Source organism: Pipistrellus hanaki (genome assembly GCF_964339955.1).
Source record: "Pipistrellus hanaki genome assembly, chromosome: 9".
In the NCBI taxonomy this organism is placed as follows: domain Eukaryota; kingdom Metazoa; phylum Chordata; class Mammalia; order Chiroptera; family Vespertilionidae; genus Pipistrellus; species Pipistrellus hanaki.
Window position 1 is genome coordinate 74,069,201 of NC_140511.1, and position 16,480 is coordinate 74,085,680.

A 16,480-nucleotide genomic window follows, 5' to 3' on the forward strand; every position below is an offset into this window, starting at 1 on the left:
GTCCCTCCCCGGTGCTGGTGGTCTCCATGAAACCTTCCCCTCGGATGCGAAGGACTGTCATGTACCAGGGTGCCGCTGAGCTTGCCTTGTAGCATTATCACGGAGGAACTATTTGGGGGGGATTCAAATGCGCACTTGTAATCAAACGGGTAATGCACAAACGGGTTGTTGGTCCTTGTAGAATCTGCACGTTCCCGGGGATTCCTGGCTTCCCACTCGGATGCGTGAGCACCACGCTCTTGGCAGTTACATGCCGTTCTCTTCTGGGCAGAAACAGGGCTTGGCCTGAACTGAGGACCTGGGTGCGTTAGACCGAGTTCCCGATGCTCAGCCGTCCGCTGGTCCTTCAGCCCATGTCTCCTGAGGACCTGCGTGGGCAGCCCCGTGCTGGGCACGGCTTGGAGGGGTCAGAGATGAGGGAGCGTCCAGGCAGGAAGAGGCACGCTGGCTGTGGGAAGAGAGTTCTGGGGGATCTGGGAGCAGGAGGGGACTGTTCCCTTGGAGACAGGGACCTGGGGAGGGGTCTGGAGCTGAGCCTTGAAGGATCAGCGGTATCTGGACGGGCAGAGGTGAGCTGGTTGGTGCTCAGGAGGAGGCAGGAACGGGCCGGTGGGCTTGGGAACTTGGAGTGCCCGTGGTCCGGTGTGCCCTGGTGAAAGGCAAGAGCCTGGCCTGACCCTCTCTCTGCTGCCTCCTCCAGGCCCTTCATGCTGCTGCCGCCTCTGATGGAGTGGATGCGCGTGGCCGTCACCTACGCAGAGCACCGGCGAAGCCTCACCGTGGACAGCGGAGACCTCCGGCAGGCCGCCCGGCTGCTGCTGCCCGGCCTGGACTGCGAGCCCCGGCAGCTCAAGTACGGGCGAGGGGGGCGGGGGGCGAGGGGGAGCGCGAGGCGGGAGGGCCCCAGCTCCCTGCCACCCCTCCCTCGTCTCCTGGCGGTTGGGAGGGGCGGCGTGGACACTGCGGCCTGTCAGAGTGCCTGCTCTGTGGGTGCCTCTCCTGCAGCCGTGGGACTGGTGCCCAGGCACCGGGGTTAGGACAGGAAAGCTCTCACCCGCCATCTGGCTCTCCGGGATGTTTGGGGGCGGCAGAAGTGGGTCCCCTCCTCTCGTGCTGTAACTGCCATTTTCCTGAGCACTTCCTAGTGCAGGCACGGCACAGAACCTTCCTCTACGTGCATGGCTCGGTCCTATGACAGTTGTAGAGAAGAAGGAGCAATTATAACGCTCACGTCTCAGGGAGGAGAGCTGAGATGATTTGCCCCGAGACACCCAGTCAGCCCGCTGGCTGTGCCCCGATTTGAACGCAGGTCCATGTGGCCCCAGGGAGGGATCCTCGTTTCCATCCCGATGTGCCTCTCTCGAGGGGTCTCCCGGTCTCAGGGGAGGTCGTGTGGCCATGCTTGGCCCGCAAGAGCCTTGCAGCTTTTGTTGCTGTTTTTGACCGGCCCAGACCCTAGTTATGGCCTCCTCTGTCTTCCCGGCGGATGCCCCATCTCCTTCTGGAAGTTAAACTCTCGGCACCGTGGCCTCACACGGCTGCAGGCCCAGCCGCCCTCTGGAAGCCCGCGGGGCCCGGGGGAGACGCTGGGCTTCCTGGGAGTTCCCTGGGTGTGGGGGCTCGATTGCAGCGGGGCTCGGGCAGTTCCCACTCGTTTCAGTCCTTCTGGCCTCACCAAGAAGCCTCGAGGGGAGAAGGTGATGCAAGAACCGGGACTTGGCCACCACACCATGCTAGGGGCCCAGAGAAGCCTTCTCGTGGCCCCGGCCCAGGCCAGGCTGCTTGGGCAGCCCCGGTAGATCCTTCTAGAGGGCTCTTTGTTTCCGGGCCATGGCTCATTCCCCGGAGTGCCGAGCACGTCTGTGACACGGCTGCAGACCAGCAGCCGTGTGTGCCCGTGTCACCGAACACGGCCAGGCCAGTCTCTGCTGCTCCGCTGGCGAGTCCCAGTCCTTCCTGCCCACCCATCCGCCAGCACGTCCGCGGGCACAGCTGTGTCCCAGCTCCTCGCTAGGGGTGTCCCAGCGGAGCGTCCGCACACGGTCACACTCACACACCTCCGTCTTTCCCGCGCAGACCCGAGTGCTGCTTCAGCTCCTTCCGGCGGCTGGATGCCCGCGCAGCTACCGAGAAGTTCAGCCAGGACCTGGGCTTCCGCATGCTCAACTGCGGGAGGACGGACCTCATCCACCAGGCGATCGCGGCCCTGGGCCCCGACGGCGTCAACACCATGGACGACCAGGTGCGTTCGGAGCGCCTCTGTGCAGGCGCTCGAGGCCCAGCTTCACACACACCTGGGCTTGGGTGCCAAGTCACAGCATGGCCTTTGACAGGCTCCTCCCTGAGCCTCCATATCCCTGCCACGGGGATAACAGTGCCTGCCCAGAGGGTTACGGTGAGAATTGGCCTCTGGCACGTGGTCAGTGCTCAGCAAGCGGTCATTCTGGGTTTTGCTGTCCACATGCTGACGACGACGATGATCCCTGGGGTCTATTAATCAGCTGCTTTATGGTCCCGAAGTAGAGACGGCCCAGCACAGAACAGGGAGTTCCCCCTCACAGGGCTCCGGGCCTGCTGTAAACTCCAAATCGCGTACAGATGTGTGGAGGAGAAAAGCCAGGCGTGTGTGTGTGTGTGTGTGTGTGTGTGTGGGTGTGGGTGTGTCGGGGTGGGAGGGGGGAAGGGGGGGGAGATAAAACAAAGCCAAATTTCCGAGTTGGCTTTCCTCCGAATGCCCGGTCCTGTGTGTCCCTCGGCCTCGGTATTTACACAGTGATCTGTGGGTAAACAGCCCTCTTGCCCATGATTAATCTCAGGCCATTGCTGTATCTCTGGGCACGAGGCAAGGATTTATGAGGCAAGGAGATGTTGTCTACACACAAATAACCTAATAAATAACAGCGCGGGCTCCAGGCGAGTGCTTGCCAGGATCCAGCTGAAGAATAACTCTTTCCACCGCGGCCTCTGCTGTTCCTGGCCCCGGAGAAGGTCCTGGCAAGGAGGCAGCCCGTGCACCACCCACCCGCACCCCGGAGGTAGGGGGTGGGGGCTCAGCTCCGGGAGAGGAGCTCGGGTGTTACAGGAAACCTCTCCACCTCTGGAGACGCTGCAGAGGGTGAGCCTCACAGACCCGCTCTGTGTCCTCGTGTGAGGCTGTGGGCACGTTAACCCCCCTCTCTGCCCCTCTCCTGTAAAATGGAGATAATAACAGAGCCCCCCTCGTTGGGGTGTCATGGAGAAAATGAGATTAAAGGAGGAAATGCATGTAAACCAGTCACACAGTGATTGGCACACACAGGGCCCGCGTGGCGGGGCGGTGGCAGCTGAATGCAGCCGCAGTGACAGGGCCGTTAATGACTGAGCTCGGGCGAGGCAGTGCCGCCCTGCAGTAAGCAATCTGCACGGAGTAACCCACGCTCTTGACAACAGCCCTGTGAGCAATGCTCTTCCCGTTCCCGAGATGCAGAAACTGCTCAGTTGGTGGAGCATTGGACCATGCGCCTAGAGGTCACGGTTGATTCCCAGTCAGGGCACATGCTCGCTGGCTCCATGCCCAGTGGGAGGAGTGCAGGAGGCAACCGATGTTTCTCTCTCTCCCCCTCTCCTCCTCTCTCTCTAAAAACCAATAAAAAAAAACATTTTAAAAATTAAATTAAAAAAAAAAGATAAAGAAACAGAGGCACAGAGGGGCACGGGTAACTTGCATACGAGGTTTGCAGCTCCCCATGGCAGAGGTGGCCTCGCGCTGTGTCCGGCCCCACGGCCTGTGCTCGTCAGCCCCGGGGGTCCTGCCGTGCTCGTGCAAACGCCCCTCCTCGCCCTCCAGGTGCCCGGTGCCCGCAGGCCCCGGGAGGCCGGCACAGGGCACAGGGTCACTCGGATGAGCAGCGGGGGAAGCAGGACCCCTGGCTCTGTGGTTCTGGGACGCAGGCCTGTGGAATATGTCCCCCCATTCTGCTTCCTGAGTGTTTCGCTTCTGCCTTCGGTTCCCGTAGGGGATGACGCCGCTGATGTACGCCTGTGCGGCTGGGGACGAAGCCATGGTCCAGATGCTGATCGATGCGGGAGCAAACTTGGACATCCAGGTGCGTAAGCCCCAGAGCCGCACACAGACCCCTGACCCAGCAAGGGAGCGCCACGGGGTCTCCACCAGCCGTGCTGCGTGCTGCGTGCTGGGTGCAGCGTTTTGAACAACTGGGTAGAGGTGTCTCAGGATGGAAATCCAAGGTGGATGGAGATCACAGTTGGCAAAGATTTGGGCTTTCTGAGAGGAGGGTGCTAAGGGGGGGAGTTGAGTGGAGAGAATGGCCACCATCCTGTTGGCATCTTTTACCTTTTATCAACCTAATCCCCACCCCCAAGAGCTTCTGGCTCTGCCTCCCTCTGAGGCATCAAGTGCTCCCTCTGCCCAGGGCAGACATCACTAATCGAGCATCCTTTTGAGCCTTGTCCACAGGGTGCTCCAGGCAGACATTACCAATGGAACGTGGAGAGCACCCGAGTTCAGTCCTAGTCACCATCCCCACAGGGTACCCCCTTCGCTCACTCAGGTGCCCAGGAAGGTCACTCACCCGGGAAACACTGACTGACTGTGGTCTTTCCCCAGGTTCCTAGCAACTCTCCCAGGCACCCCTCCATCCACCCTGACAGCCGGCACTGGACGGCGCTGACGTTCGCTGTGCTGCACGGACACATCTCTGTGGTCCAGGTGAGCTCCTGCCGGTGTGCAGTGCTGTGGGCTGGGCCCCAAGCAGAGCCGCAGCCTCACGCCGTGAGCCATTGCCTCGGAGCTGGGATACAGAGGTGCTGCTTAAGTATTATACCTGCTCAGCAGGCAGAGCCCCACCTGGTTTGTCTCGAGGAGAGGGCTTTGTGTGAGGATGGGGGGGGAGGGGGACCAGGGGGGTGGGGGGGGTCAGGAACAAGGCCCAGGTCCAAGCAGTCCGGGCCTGCCTGGCACTTCTGTGCCTCTGGGTGAGTCTCCGGGCACGTTGGAATCTGTGCACATGTGCTGTGCTCTCTCCGCCATGGTTCCGACCCCACGCTTTTTCTACTCCCTCACGAACCCCCCCAGAGCTGCCTCTGGGTCACGGCGCCCTCCCAGGTCTGCCTCTGCCCGTTAACCGCCCAGAGTGCCACTTTCCTGAGGCAGAACTCCGATTGGCACGGCTCACCTGTCGAGCCAAGCCACATGGTTGGCCACCTTGGCCAGTAGCTGTGGCAGGTGTGGATTCGGGCCTAGAAGGGGAAGCTGTGGGCAGAGCAGCATCGAACCCAGCCGGGCACCAGCCACACTGCCACTCGACTCCCAGACTCCTTTGCTTCCGGGAGTTCATTTAACACCTCTCTGTCCACTGGAGTGGGAGTCAGTCCTCTGAGGGCAGGGCCATGTCCAGCCTGTTTACCATCATCCTTGCAGCCTGGCCTGTAGGGGAGACTCAGGAGCTGGTGGGTACCACGCTGGCTGCCACATCCTGCCTGCTTTTCGGTTGCTGCCTCCTAAGCACCTGAGCAGTGCCAGCCTAGCCCAGGCGTGCCTGGTCTGGTGCCCAGTTTCGCCCCATGGGCAGTGCCCCGCTTCCACCACCTTGGTGCACGGCTCTGGCACTGGTGCCTGACTGGTTTCTCGCTGACAATGGTCCCCGCTGAGGGCACCCCCGCTCTGTACACACTGCAGAGGAGGCTGAGGTCAGCCCCGCCCCCTACCTGGTCTCCCGGTGAGAGGCAGGCGGGGTTTCCCCAGATGCAAGCACAGGCTCTGAGGAGGGTTTGGTCTCCAGAAACCTGCGGGGAAGAGGGGAGGAGAAGGAGAGGGGAGGTGGCTCCCTCCAGAGCAGCCGGTCAGGAAAGGTGAGACGGAGCTCAAAGTCACCTGGTGGAGCAGTGCAGACGCCACCCCTGCCCAGGGCCATGCTGGCCCAGCTCAGCTGGAACTGCCTGGTATCTGTTAACCCTGCCCCTGGCCCTGGCCAGGCCTCCTGGTGTCTCCACAGCAAGGAGGTGCCCAGCCCCCCCAATTCCCGCTTCAGATCCACCGGTGACTGAGCCCCTGCAGAGAGGGACGCCCCGTTTCTCTTAACCCCCAACAGTGCTGCCAGCGGCCCCCTCCCATATTCCAGATGAGGAAGCCTGAGGCCTGGAGCTGAGTTGCCTGCACTAGCACTCGGCTCTTTCGGACTCTGACCCCCAGGCCTCCCCACCATCCCTGCTGCCTCCCAGAGCCTCCGTTCCCTCAGCAGATTGGGGAGGGGAGGCAATGCTTTCTCTGCATGAGTTCTCAGAGGGTCCCTGCAGGCATAGCTCCGAGGTCCCACAGCTTAGAGGCCTGGTCCAAGGCCCCAGGGTGAAGGCGAAGATTCTAGAAACTCGTAGCCCTGAGCGGAACCTAGAGTTCTGCCATTCTGGTTCCTCGGCAGCTGGTGAGCTGGGTGGAGTCCGACCCCGCAGCCTTCTGAGGCACATGCCCCGCTCCGGCCCCCCACACTTACGTGTCCTCCCTGTGCCCCCACAGCTGCTGCTGGACGCCGGCGCCCATGTGGAGGGCTCAGCGGTGAACAGCGGCGAGGACAGCTACGCCGAGACGCCCCTGCAGCTCGCCTCTGCAGCTGGTGGGTACACACTGCCCCGCCCCGCCCAGCAAGGGCCCCGCTGCCCCTCCCACTGTCACCCATGCACAGGGACCCCTGGGGTGAGCCCAAAACCCTCCTTGGGGCCCTCTGGCTGCTCGGGGCCCTCTGGCTGCCTGGCTGCGCTCGGTGCCCGGGCAGGCCCGGCACAGGGCAGCGCAGTGCGTGGTGGGCACGCGCTCAGTCCGCCTTGTCTCTCAGGGAACTACGAGCTGGTCAGCCTGTTGCTGAGCCGCGGCGCGGACCCCCTCCTCAGCGTGCTCGAGGCCAACGGCATGGCCTCCTCCCTCCACGAGGACATGAACTGCTTCAGCTACTCGGCGGCCCACGGCCACAGGTACCCGCTGGGCCCCCGCCCCCGTGATGTGAGGGCACAAGCCAGGTCCCGGGAGCCAGGTTCCCCAGCGGGGAGCGAAGGGCTTGGCTGGAGATCTCACCAGACCAGAAGGGGGTACCGGCCCAGGCCCCAAAGCTGGAGGGCCCCTGCAGCCTGGGGACCGGAGCCTGAGGCTCCAGACGCTCCAGGCAGGCCCCGGTTCCCTGGACTCTGCCCTGTGACTGTGGGGCCGCTGCTGGGCCTCAGCCCTTCCATGCTCGGTGGAGGTTTGGAGCCAAGCGGCTCCCGACGCTTCCACTCAGCAGATGGCTCGGCCACCACAGGCTCCGGGGCTCTGGGAAGTCACGTCCTGCCCGGGGCAGATGGTGGCAGGGCTCGTGGGGGCCACGCCTGCCCAGGGGTGTGATGGGCGGCAGCAGGCTGAGGGCAGAGCCGTTAGGCAGCTCCCGGGGAGCAGAGGGAGACAGGAAGGAGGTGATTAGGAGGAAGAGGCCAGGTGGACACCTGCTTCCCGTTCCACACACTGACCTCAAAGCCAGACGGTGCCCTCGCTGCGGTCTGCTCCCCCACTTTCCCTCTGCACCTGCTGCTCCTGCCCCCACCCTCACCCCCTAAGCCAGGGGTCCTCAAACTTTTTAAAGTGGGGGCCAGATCACGGTCCCTCAGAGAGCTGGAGGGCCGGACTATATGAACTACTAATTCCTACTGTAACACCTCGGCTGCGCTCACTGCCCAAAAAACATGGCAGGCCGGATCAGACTCCTCTGCGGGCCGCATGTGGCCCGTGGGCCGTAGTTTGAAGACCCCTGCAGCCATCCTCGCCCTCAGCGACCAGCTTGCATATCACGACCCCTCTGCCCACCCGGCACCTGTATTTCCCCCATCGCAGCCTCCTCACCTGCCTCACTCTCTGGAGTGACCCCAGGTCCTGCCAGAGGTCTCTGGGCCGTGAGCTGGGCTGCCTGGCACAGCCTGGCCTCCATCAGAGTGGGGAGGGGCGTGAGGAGGAAGTGAGCCCCCAGGGACCTTGGCCCTGCCCCGCCCCAGCCGCCCCAGGCCTGAGCCGCAGGATGTGACAGGACCTGGGGCCTGGAACCAGGGGTCGGGGCCTCCACATCTGCCCACGGGGGCCTCCCGTTGTGTGCATCTCCCCTAAATGAGTGTTCACGGGACCTCACCCGACCTCACAGGCTGCAGTGGCAAGTGTAGGGGCCTGACGTTCTACACGTTCGTACGTGAACGAATTCTGTGTGACACTCGCCTTCACGTTCTTGTTAACGGGAGGGAGTCCGTATGCGCGTGGCTGCGCTGCGGACACTCGTGTAAGGCCGGACGCCATCTCGGGCTGCTGTGGGTCAGCTCTGCATTGAGGCTGCCACTGGCCCCGGGTGAGCTCCTGGAGAGGGTGCTCGACGCCTTGTCTGCAGACAAGCAGTCGGGGCTCAGAGGTGGAGCAACCTGGTTGAGGGCAATACCCTCAGCAATGCCAGGATGGCAGGAGGGCTGGCTCCCCGCAGCCTCCCTCAGTTGCTGGGGCCGAGAGGCACTGGGACCCCTCTCCGCCCCATCCCCCGGTCCCACCTGCTTGGGTGGGCAAGATCCTGAGTGCTTTGTGCGCGGGTGTCCCAGAGCAGCCTCCAGGCCGCGGCGGGACCTCACGGGCTCTCGGCCCCTGGCCCACAGGAACGTCCTGCGGAAGCTCCTGACGCAGCCGCAGCAGGCCAAGGCGGACGTGCTGTCCCTGGAGGAGATCCTGGCCGAGGGCGTGGAGGAAAGCGACGCGTCCAGCCAGGGCAGCGGCGGCGAGGGGCCCGTGCGGCTGAGCCGGACCCGCACGAAGGCCCTGCAGGAGGCCATGTACTACAGCGCGGAGCACGGCTACGTGGACATCACCATGGAGCTGAGGGCGCTGGGTGAGGCCCGGGGCGTGCGTGCGTGCGTACACACACACACATTGTGCTCTTCTGACAGCCTTCCAGAAAGGGGGCCGGTGGGGGCGGGCTCGGGGGTCTGCTCTGTGGGAGTGCTCGCAGGGAGTGACTGCGGCCCCTCGCCCGCCCAGGCGTCCCCTGGAAGCTGCACGTGTGGATCGAGTCGCTGAGGACCTCCTTCTCGCAGTCGCGGTACTCCGTGGTGCAGAGCCTCCTGCGGGACTTCGGCTCCCTCAAGGAGGAGGAGTACAACGAGGAGCTGGTCACCGAGGGCCTGCAGCTCATGTTCACCATCCTCAAGACCAGCAAGGTGGGTGTCCACCCCACGCTCAGGAGGCCTATGTTCCAGAGCCCGCAGCCCTGAGCCAGACCACAGGGCAGACACGGGGACACCCCCAAGCACACAGGCAACACCTGGCTGCCGAGGGCAGAGGCCACGCATTTGTCCGGGCCGGAGGCTGGCCAGAAAAGCCATTTGGGGAAGCTGGGATGAAGGAACAGGTGCTGAGGCAGGTCCAGAAGGAACAGAGGACAGCGGCTGCTCGAATCCCGAGCTTTTGAAGTCAGCCTGGCGTACCCGCCCCGGCAGGCGGGCTCACGGGCTCTCTGCCTCCCCACAGAACGACTCGGTCATCCAGCAGCTGGCCGCCATCTTCACGCACTGCTACGGCAGCAGCCCCATCCCCAGCATCCCCGAGATCCGCAAGACCCTGCCCGCCCGACTAGGTGAGGTGCCACCTGCCAGCCCAGCCTCCCAGGCCTTCCTCACCGCCCTCCCTCGCGCCTTCACTCTCCTCTCCCCGCGGCCAGGGCCTGGCCTGTTTGTTCTTCCCTCTGAACCCCCTCACGCCCCGGAGGCGGGCTCCTCAGTCATCTCCCTCCTTCCTTCCCTTTCGCACAGACCCCCACTTTCTGAACAACAAGGAGATGTCGGATGTGACCTTCCTCGTGGAGGGCAAGCTGTTCTATGCACATAAAGTCCTGCTGGTGACGGCGTCCAACAGGTGGGTCTAACATGCATCCCAGAGCCCCCTCCGCCCCCTCCGCCCGCCCGCCCACAGGGGACACGGGGCCGAGAGCACCGAGGTCATCGTCTTTATTAGAAAACAAATATTCTGGAACGAAAAGTCCATCTCCTGGCCACAGGCGTCCTGGTCATTCCGGTGGGGACAGAGCGGGGCTGGCCCCAGCAGTCAGCCAGGTGACGTGAAGTGTCATTCAATGAGAAATCACTCCGGGAGCGCGGCAGTCATTTTTAAATCACTCCGTCTCCCGGTGACCGGTCCGGTGACGGACGGTGCCATCACGCACAGTGACAGAGGAAGTCACGTCCACTGGTTTCGTCCCCTTGCTCCAGGTTCAAGACGCTGATGACCAATAAGTCAGAACAAGATGGCGACAGCAGCAAAACCATCGAGATCAGCGACATGAAGTACCACATCTTCCAGGTGGGTGGGTCTCGGGGCTGCACGCTTTGGGGGAGTCAGTCACAGCCTTCCACTGCAACCGTGTCCTGCTGCATCGGGGCCAGGCCGGAGCGTCCAGGCCACGGTAGCCGTTCCATGGTGGGGTTGCAGCGTGAGGCTCTGGGCACACCGACATGTGTGAGAACAGGCGTGCCCCGTGTGCGAGCCTCGGGCCTCAGCGAGCTCCCCCAGCAGGGAGGGGGCCCAAGCGCCTGCTGGCAACACAGAACCACAGGCAGCAAGCACCCTGACCTCCGAGGTGGGTGGTGGCCACACGTGTGGGGACTCGGTCGGCTGGCCAAGCAGAGAAGGGCAGGAGGAGTCCACCCTGCGGCAGAGAGCGAGGGCAGGTCTTTGATCTCTGCTCTTTGGAGAGCAGCAGAGGTTGCATAATGGAAGCTGCACAGCTGGCTGCCAGGCGAGGTCAGGAGACAGGCTGGGACCTCAGCCGAACCCCAGCTGAGAGCTTTCTGGAAAGTGGCGACTGCAGGTCTCTGGCTGCAAGTCTCTAGACGGAGGTCCAGAAGCAAGGAGTGTGGGGGTCCTGGCCCAGCACCGCACAGGCTCTCGACCTAAAGGGGAGGCCAGTCTCCCAGAAGCTCCGTCCTCCCTGGGGAGTGCCAGGCTATGCAGATTCATCCCCCTCCGCCTGCGGCCACCAGCCCCCAGCAAGGCCCCGAGGGAGCAGCTCTGTGCGGCTCCTGCATCCTCGTGCCCTCCAGGCAGCACAGGTGGCTGGGCCTTGCCCCCAGCTCTCCACGTGCAGCAGGGGCTGCCTTCCAGGCCAGGAGCGAGCTCCCAGCCCACGCCCTGGGGCCCCTTTTGCCGAGGGGCTGCCCTGAGGCCGTCTTTTAGCAAAGAATCCTGGGAGATCTCTCCTGCCCACCTGCTCCATCCCCAGCCCTGGGCCGCTGGTTTTGGCTGCTGCCCAGATGGTGAGGGGCAGGCACTACATTCCGTGGAGAAATCACCATGGAGCCCCACTCCTCAGAGGGGAGGGACTCGTGTCTCCCGGGCCTGCTCTGGGTTGACATGAGGCTGGCCAGGCCCCCCTCCCTGGGCTCCTTCCCTAGACCCCGTGGTGCCTCTCCCAGCCTGGGGCCCGTCCAAACAGAGCCCGACTGTGCAGCCGGGGCTGTTTACTCACACACTTGCCAGCTCCCTGCTGGAGCCGTTTCTTCAGCCAGCCCGGGACACTGCCTCCTTCGAGCTGGGAACCTCCCCAGGCTGCAGCGGGAGGGCACGGCTGTCACTCAGGCCTCAGCAGGCCTGAACAGAGCTCCCCTCCAGGCCCACCAGCTAGGTGCCCTCGGGCCGACTCCGGAGGCTCTCCAGAGGCTCTGTGCATTCTTTCCAAGGGAACAGCTCCAGGAGGGCGCAGATCTGGCTCTCACCTCCACGAGGAGTCCCGGCACAGACAGGGGAGCTGAGGCGGCTTCTGAGGATAGCCGGCTGGACTGGCATCCCCTCAGAGCCCACCTCCCTCCCTCCCAGCCCCGTATTTAGAATTTAGGTAAAAGGAGGTGATCAGCAGGGTGCCTGGTGCCCTGGGAGGGCGCTGGTGTGGGAGTCACGGGGCCCGAGTGGCCTAAGCCACGCCAGCTTCCCTCCTCGGGCCTCAGTGTCCGGCTGTGAAAACATCTTCCCTCCCGGGCGCGGGAGATGCCCTGGCTGACGGGAGTCAGGAGAGGGAGGTCTGGGGTGGACTTCTGAGGTTGCTTTCCACGGAAAACACACACCTGAGTCTCAGCTTGAGAGGGATTTGGAGGACCTGCGGACGGGGGCCTGGCTGAGGTCCACGGGGCAGCTGGAGTGGCACTCGGGGGGCCGGTGAGGACACCGGCACTCGGGTCCCACTTGGCGCTCACGCGGCCTTTCTCGCTGCAGATGATGATGCAGTATCTGTACCACGGAGGGACGGAATCCATGCACATCCCCACCGCCGACATCCTGGAGGTGAGGCTCTGGCCGACTCGGTCGGGCACAGGGCCCAGTGCCCACCTGTCAGGGCACCTGCCAGGTCTCAAGCCCATCATCAGCCTCTGGAGACAGGAGGGGAGGGAGGTGCCTCTGGTCCTTCTTTGTGTGACAGGAAGGGCCCGTCTGGGCCTGGGGAATGGTATGCCCCAGGGAGCCTGACCTCCTGGCCACACCGGGGGTTAGGAAGGGGCTCCCAGTGGGGGCTGTAGGCCCTGGAGGATTAGAAGATGGCTGGGCCTCCCCCTCACCTCCTCCCGCTTAGAAAACGGACCTGCTGCCGCCGGGCACCGGGCCAGGCCCTGTGGACAAAGCGTTACTTTAGTGTTGCAGCCCTCTAAGGTCAGAACCCCAGCCAGCACCTGTCCGTCCTGTGCCACCGGGTGTCCCACCAAATACTCGGCTGGCTTAGAAGGGAAATTAGCCGAGGCGCTGGGATGTGTCCTGCTGGTGTGGGCGGCCCCGGCCTGGCCCCACATGCCCAAGGTGCTCTGCCCCCACAGCTGCTGTCGGCTGCCAGCCTGTTCCAGCTGGACGCCCTGCAGAGGCACTGCGAGATCCTGTGCTCCCAGACCCTCAGCGTGGAGAGCGCCGTCAACACCTACAAGTACGCCAAGGTGAGGCCCTCGACAGCCCTCCGCTCGCCCGGCGCCCGGGCAGTGCACGGAGCAGAGGGAGGGTGGGTGACGCCCTCTAACCGGAGGTCACTGCTGTCCGGTGGGGCCCGTGCAGCGTGGGAGACCAGCATGGCTCCCGCGTGTGGGGCCTGAGTCAGATCCAGTCCACAGGGCCTCGGTTTTCTCCCCACCCTGGTCTCTGTAACCTTCCCCCATCCCAGCAAACGGCATGACCGCCTGGGCAGACTCGGGAGTTACATCTGGTTTTTGAAAGAAAAACTCCTACAGCTAGGCCCTGTCCCTGCACCGTTTCCACCATTACCTCTGACTGCTGGGCTGCCTCCCCCCCGCACTTCCTGGCGCTCACCCACAGTGCGCAAGCCGCTGTCACGCCCCTCCTTACACTCTGCCTCCAGGCTAACTAAAATCCTACCCCTCGCCAAGCTTCACGAGGCCCCTGGGGCCCTGCCCACATCTCTTCCGATGCCTCCTCACCCCACTGATGCCCCCTCACCCCACTGATGCCCCCTCGCCACATGCCACCTGTCCCCTCAGCTTGCTCCTACTCCAGCGCTCCTGCGAGAAGCACCCCCTCCTCTGGGGGGCCCTCCACGCTCCTCACAAGGCTGCTGCTGCCATCTGCTTCCTACCGGCGCTGAGCCTGCCTGTGCCGTTACCTTGGCTCCTCTGATCCCCCAGACCAGAGCATCAGCTCTAAGAGCGCGGTGCAGGGATGGCCTTGGCACCTGGCGCCCGGAGCAGTCCCTCGGTATCTGCTGAGTTAGAAGTTCCTCAGCATCTACCTCGTGACCCCTCATGTCCACCTGGCAGGGGACAGTCCCTGGCCTTAGTAGGAGCTTCCACTCCAATGGGGATAAGGCCATTCAGTACACCACCCCCATGGGACAGTAGGCCTGAGACGTTCCTGGTGGTGCAGCTGGGATTGGAACCCAGGCAGTCCAACCTGAAGGAGGTGCTTCGGGAAGGAACTCCGATAAGGGGGCGGGAGGGAGACCTCAAGCTGCAGACAGGGCGTGCCTCCCCCAGGCCTTGGCCCGTGGGTCTCACCCCTCCTCCGTCCCCGCAGATCCACAACGCCCCCGAGCTGGCCCTGTTCTGCGAGGGCTTCTTCCTGAAGCACATGAAGGCCCTGCTGGAGCAGGACTCCTTCCGGCAGCTCATCTACGGCCGCAGCAGCAAGGTGCAGGGCCTGGACCCGCTGCAGGACCTGCAGAGCACGCTGGCCGAGCGCGTGCACTCCGTCTACATCACCTCCCGGGTGTGAGGCGGGTGGGGGAGGCTGGGAGCTCTGGACCACAGTGTAGCCAGAGCCCCCCTGCGGGGCTGGTTCTAGGACCTCTCGGAGCCAGGCACACGGGGCTGTTTCTCCTCCCCCAGACTCCCTCTGGTGTCTGTCTGCCCTTGGGTAGTTAGATGTGCCCTGAGCCACCTGTCACCAGGCAGCCGCACCCTCAACCCCTTGGTCCCAGAGCTGATGGCTCAACCAGTAACGGGAAAGGGCAGCTGTGGCCAGCAGGGGGCCCTCTGCACCCGGAGAGTCACCGTGTACTCACCTCGTGCGCCCCTTCTCTCCGCGGCGGGCAGCTGATCCTGATTCCCCTCTGCTCTGAGCAGCGTCCAGGATGCTCCTCGGACCTCAGTGAGCTCAGCCTGGCCCTGGCTCCTGGCCTCCTACGAATATATAGGATATACACTCTGTCTGGGCCCCAGGCCATCTCATTCCAAAGCCAATACTTTTCCTCAGTGTCCAGTCTCTGAACCTCTTCCTCAAGGTCGTGCCTTTGAAAGGCTGGCTACGGGCCTCCCAGAGGCCTGGGGAGCCTGGCCTGCACACAGGGTCACTTTGAGTTGCGTTTTCTTTGGTTTCTGGGCCTACAGAGGGCCTCTTTGGGGACCGCCAACCTGCTCAGTTAGGGGCAGAAGGCAGTTCCCCAGCTGATGCCTTCCGAGCTTTCCGACGGAGCCCGGTGGCCTCGGCTCCTGTTGTTGCTGCTGGTTCAGGGCCTGATCCCCCAGGCCTGGGGCCAGGCTGTCTCTGTGGGCTCAGGAAGCAGAGCTCTCAAGCGAACCGTCCTTGAATTTGGACTGGGAGCGGGGCACACCCTTCTCGCTGGGAGCTGCCAGTCTCGGGGAGCTAAGGGACGGGCACTGCAGGACCAGGCAGAGGGGAAGGCCGGGGGAAAGGGCTTCCCCTCTCCTACCTGCCGGCCTGCAGGCTCCGGGCTCTGCTGGGCGGAGAGCGGCATCGGGCCTGGACACGCGTCTTATTTATGGACCAGACACTGGGGGTGGGGCGCTCTGGACAGCCCACTCGGGTGTAGCCTTCCCGAGCTGTCCGGCCGCACCTTAGAAACTATTTATTCACCCAAAGTCCTGGGCGCTTCAGGCGGTGTCTTGAAAGCCGCCAGGGCTTGCGATCCTGGGAAATATTTTCGACTAGCTGCTTGAGCTGGATGTACAGAGGAGAGGCGTATTTTATTGCTATAATATTGTATGATACTGTGTACATTAATGTCACTTATTGTAAATGTACTATGGTTTTATTAACAATAAACTCCCGTGAACAATGACCCTGGCCTCGTCGCTCCTGGTAGAGCTGCTCCGAGTTCAGAGCGGGGAGAAGTCCGTGTAGGAGCAGGACGAGAACCCAGAGCCGGTTTCCCTGGTCATTCGGGTTCTTGTCTCTCAGAAGAAAAAAAACCACCAGCCGAAACCGGTTTGGCTCAATGGACAGAGCGTCGGCTTGGGGACTGAAGGGACCCGGGTTCGATTCCGGTCAAGGGCATGTACCTTGGTTGCGGGCATATCCCCAGTAGGGGGTGTGCAAGAGGCAGCTGATCGATGACTCTCTCTCATCGATGTTTCTAACTATCTCTCTCCCTTCTTCTCTGTACAAAATCAATAAAATATATATTTTAAAAATAATAATAATAATAAAAAAAACACCAAAAGCTATGCGGTGCCCCCCCACTCGCCTCACAAAGGCCTAAACCCGGGTCCTACCCTTGCCGACGCCACGGCATGAAGCAAGTTCAGTAAACCCTCGATTTTACGGACCTCAATTGAAAGGAGAAAGTTTCTCATCCGTGTGTCACATGTGAACATTAACGTCCTGTTAATTTTAAAATGCTTTTAACCAAGATTTGTTTATAATTAAATTAGCAGGGTAACTTTGTTATTCACTGTTATTTTAACAAATTTTTAGCAATTAAGCCACATGTTGGAAAAAAACACTAGTAATCTCACTGACACAGACATTACGAATCTACAACTATAGTCTATATATTTAAACCCAAGAGTCACCGCTTAGAAACAATGTTCAGCAAACGACTAGCCTGTGATTACACCGCCTCGCGTACAGTGACTGGCTCTGCCGTTCCGTGGCTGCCTTCCGGCAGTTTTAACGTGTGCCGGCCAATGTGCCCCACGCACTAAGCCACGCCCCAGCTGGGAGCATCTATTTTCCCGGTGAAAACACGCCAACTAGACCTATTGGGTATAAATT

General features: G+C 62.4%; 1 protein-coding gene across 1 annotated transcript in view; it reads left to right on the forward strand.

Moving 5' to 3' along the window:
• Positions 1-15,545, forward strand: part of ABTB2 (ankyrin repeat and BTB domain containing 2) — a 137,658-nt gene extending 122,113 nt beyond the window's left edge. Inside the window, exons 4-17 of the mRNA XM_084894547.1 lie at positions 701-853; positions 2,077-2,242; positions 3,996-4,085; positions 4,607-4,708; positions 6,512-6,608; positions 6,828-6,963; positions 8,647-8,876; positions 9,026-9,204; positions 9,515-9,620; positions 9,796-9,898; positions 10,252-10,342; positions 12,248-12,316; positions 12,841-12,954; positions 14,042-15,545. Coding sequence (XP_084750673.1) covers positions 701-853; positions 2,077-2,242; positions 3,996-4,085; positions 4,607-4,708; positions 6,512-6,608; positions 6,828-6,963; positions 8,647-8,876; positions 9,026-9,204; positions 9,515-9,620; positions 9,796-9,898; positions 10,252-10,342; positions 12,248-12,316; positions 12,841-12,954; positions 14,042-14,239 — 1,834 coding nt within the window. The 3' untranslated portion in view covers positions 14,240-15,545. The remainder of the gene's footprint in view (positions 1-700; positions 854-2,076; positions 2,243-3,995; positions 4,086-4,606; positions 4,709-6,511; positions 6,609-6,827; positions 6,964-8,646; positions 8,877-9,025; positions 9,205-9,514; positions 9,621-9,795; positions 9,899-10,251; positions 10,343-12,247; positions 12,317-12,840; positions 12,955-14,041) is intronic.
• The last annotated feature ends 935 nt before the right edge of the window (positions 15,546-16,480 follow it).